The sequence below is a fragment of the Emiliania huxleyi genome (assembly GCF_000372725.1).
Source record: "Emiliania huxleyi CCMP1516 chromosome Unknown EMIHUscaffold_180, whole genome shotgun sequence".
Taxonomy (NCBI): domain Eukaryota; phylum Haptophyta; order Isochrysidales; family Noelaerhabdaceae; genus Emiliania; species Emiliania huxleyi.
This window is the reverse complement of record NW_005200783.1, coordinates 316438-319737: the sequence shown is the minus strand read 5'-3', so window position 1 is coordinate 319737 and position 3300 is coordinate 316438. Positions and strand designations below refer to the sequence as shown.

The following is a 3300-nucleotide window of genomic DNA, read 5'->3' as shown; positions in this document are numbered from 1 at the left end:
CAGCCCGGCCCACGACCCGTACTTTCGCGTGCGCTCAACCAAGAACGCAAGAACCATAAACAGTGTTCCGTCGGACTGTGTCACGTGCGCAGTACCCGGCCGCCACTAGTGCGCCACTAGTACGCGAGCATGGTCGCGGCGCCGCGCTCAGTCCGGCACCTCGTCAAAGTACAAGCCGTCCTCCTGCTCCTCGACCGCACCACCCTCGCCGCCCTCAGCCTCGACGGCATCCGCGCTTGCCGCCGCGGCCGCCGCTGCCTCCTCCTCCGCCGCCGCCGTCCTTGCGTCCTCCTCCTCCTGCCACGTGGCACCCTCGTCGCCGCCGCCCTCCCTCACGAAGACACGCAGCTCCGCCGGCGCCGAAGGCAGCGGCGGCACGGCGCGCGAGATGCGGAAGCTGCCGCTGAGGTACCTACGGCTCGCTCGCCCTCCCTAACTCCCTGCACGGCGCGCGAGATACGCGGAGGCTGCGGCCGGGGCGGCACGTCGTCTCGGGGAGAAGTGGGGAGATATGGGGAGATATGGGGAGATGTGGGGAGATGTGGGGAGATGTGGGGAGATGTGGGGAGATGTGGGGAGATGTGGGGAGGTGTGGGGAGATGTGGGGAGATGTGGGTAGATGTGGGGAGATGTGGGGAGGTGTGGGGAGATGTGGGGAGATGTGGGGAGGTGTGGGGAGATGCGGGGAGGTATGGGGAGATGTGGGGAGATGTGGGGAGATATGGGGAGATGTGGGGAGATGTGGGGAGATGTGGGGCGGCACGTCGTCGCGAACTTCCCCGACGCCAGCGGCCGCAGCGGCGGAGGCAGGGAGTACGACGAAGCCCGCGGCACCTGCGCCCGCCAAAGCGAGGGCAGTGACGTGCGGGCGGGGGTAGACGCCACGTCGCAAGTAGTGCCGGTGCATTCGGATGGCAGGGGCGTGGAGCCGGCAGCTACAGTCAACCCTAGGGTGCCATCGCTGGGAGAGCTCTGTCCGGTGAGGCAATCCGTGGTCCCCGGCACGGGAACGTAGACGCTCGCCCCGGGGGGCTCCTGGCGAGCAGAGGCCAGGCCAAGCCCACCCTGGGTACCCGAGGATTTGGGTTAGGGGTAGGGGTAGGGGTAGGGTAAGGGTTAGGGTCAGGGCTAGGGTTGGGGTAAGGGTTAGGGGCTGGGCTAGGGTCAGGGTAAGGGTAAGGGTTAGGGGCTCCTGGCGAGCAGAGGCCAGGCCCACCCAAGGTACCCGAGGTACCTGCTCGCCCCCCACCCTCCACAGCCCTCGAGACGACAGTACCTCAAGGTACGGCCTCTCGGCCCCTGTGGTGGCACGGTGCTCTCCTCCCATTTGGGGAGCTCTTTCGAGGACTCTGCTCCAAGAGACCTCGAGAGAGCGTGCGTGTGCCTCGACTCGCCAGCCAGGGGCTCGGAGCTGGCCACACGGCCGCACGCAGAGCCTGCACACGTGGCGCTCAGCCCCGCGCCCCGGATCTCTCTGTGTCGCGACAGTCGCTGCTCTGTGTGTGTGTGTGTGTGCGCGCGCGCGCGCACTCAGGGCGAGGGACTGCAGCCACACTCCACGCACGCACGCACGCACGCACGCACGCACGCACGCACGCACGCACGCACGCACGCACGCACGCACGCACGCACGCACGCACGCACGCACGCACGCACGCACGCTCGCACGCACGCACGCACGCACGCACGCACGCACGCACGCTCGCACGCACGCACGCACGCACGCACGCACGCACGCACGCACACTCCCGTGGCGACGGCCGACACCCGCGCAGTGCGCAGCCCACTGGCTCACCAACAAGTCGTGAGCTGGTACTACCGGCCGCTCGCGCGGGGGCTAGCACGCACGCACACGTGGCGAGACGGCTCGGGGGCCTGGCTGGTACAGCCCCAGCCTACCCCGCGTCAACTCTCGAGGGGCCTCGAGAGCCAGCCGCTCAGTGTACGGACTCTGTGTCACACCGGGCGGCGAGGAGGGGCTGCGGCAGTAGCAGACAGCCTCTGTGTCACACCGGGCAGCGAGGAGGGGCTGCGGCAGTAGCAGACAGCCTCTGTGTCACACCGGGCAGCGAGGAGGGGCGGCTGCAGTAGCAGACAGGCGCAGAGCGGATGCAGCTGGATGCAGCTGTGCGCACGGCGCGTCCCCTCGAGTGCTCTGGTCTGCCCATATCTCCCCATATCTCCCACATATCTCCCCACATCTCCCCTCAAGTGCGCCGGTCTGCCTTCCGCCTCTAGACTGGCCGAGATCTGGGGAGACGTGGGGAGATGTGTGGGAGAGAAGGGGATATGTGGGGAGATATGGGGAGATCTGGGGACGCGCGGGGAGCCCCGGTGAGTCGAGGTGCATCCGGTCGGCGCCTGTCTGATACTGTCGGCGCCTGTCGGCGCTGGTCGGTGTGGCACGGAGCCTGTCGGAGTCTGCCGGAGCCTCTCCGCGAATGCCGTCGAGCTCTCGCGGCACCTGAAGACGAAAGTGGCCACGGCTTTTTTCACGGGCGGCGCGCGCCATCATCTCTTGCCGCGCAACAAGAAGAAACGCGCGCAGGTGAGGTTAATGACTGCACTCCAAGTGCTCCAAGTGCATGTGTTCCTTGTTCACGGACGGCGCCGTCCAACTCTCGCCGCACCTCCTCGAGCGTGATCTCCCCATATCTCCCCATATCTCCCCATATCTCGCCGCACCTCCTCGAGCGTGATCTCCCCATATCTCCCCATATCTCCCCGTAGCTCGCCGCACCTCCTCGAGCGTGAGCGAGATCGTGGAGCCCGCCGCCGCTCGCCTCGATGGGAGATGTGGGGAGATATGGGGAGATGTGGCGCGACGTGGTGCGGTGAGATGTGGGGAGATATGGGGAGATACGGGGAGAGCAGGCGCGAGGAGGGGCGGAGAGAGCTGGACGGGGACGTGCGTGACCTGGGGGCGCGTGCTTTGGGGGGCCGTGGCGTGCAGGACTTGGCCGCGTCTGGGCGCGTTTCGTCGTGTGGCGCGGGAAGAAATGATGCCGCGCGCAGCTGGTCAAAACTGTACTGAGCTGGAAAGTGCACCTCCGCTTCTTGAGGGTACTTCACCACCACCGTCTCCACCGAGCAGACGCCGTGCGCTCCAGGTAGCATCGCTCCCTCGGCCAACATGTCTGCGTGCGCGCTGTGCACGAAAGGCAACTTCGCAGCCTCCACCACCGCTTGCGAGGAGTGCGAGGCGGGCACCTATGCGGCGAGCGAGGGCCTCTCCCTGTGCACTCTCTGCCCCCACCCCCTCAGCTCCAAGAGCGGCGACGTCACCTGCTCCATCTGCAA

The 3300-nt window shown here is 67.2% G+C and overlaps 1 protein-coding gene across 1 annotated transcript in view; it reads right to left on the bottom strand.

The window, feature by feature from the left end:
* Nucleotides 1–253: 253 nt before the first annotated feature.
* Nucleotides 254–3300, bottom strand: part of EMIHUDRAFT_442338 (hypothetical protein) — a gene marked incomplete at its 3' end in the record, with an annotated part of 4800 nt that continues 1753 nt past the window's right edge. Inside the window, exons 5-7 of the mRNA XM_005783285.1 lie at nt 2679–2902; nt 764–840; nt 254–412 (exon numbers count right to left, since the gene is read on the bottom strand). Of these exons, the coding sequence (XP_005783342.1) occupies nt 256–412; nt 764–840; nt 2679–2902 (458 nt within the window). The remainder of the gene's footprint in view (nt 413–763; nt 841–2678; nt 2903–3300) is intronic.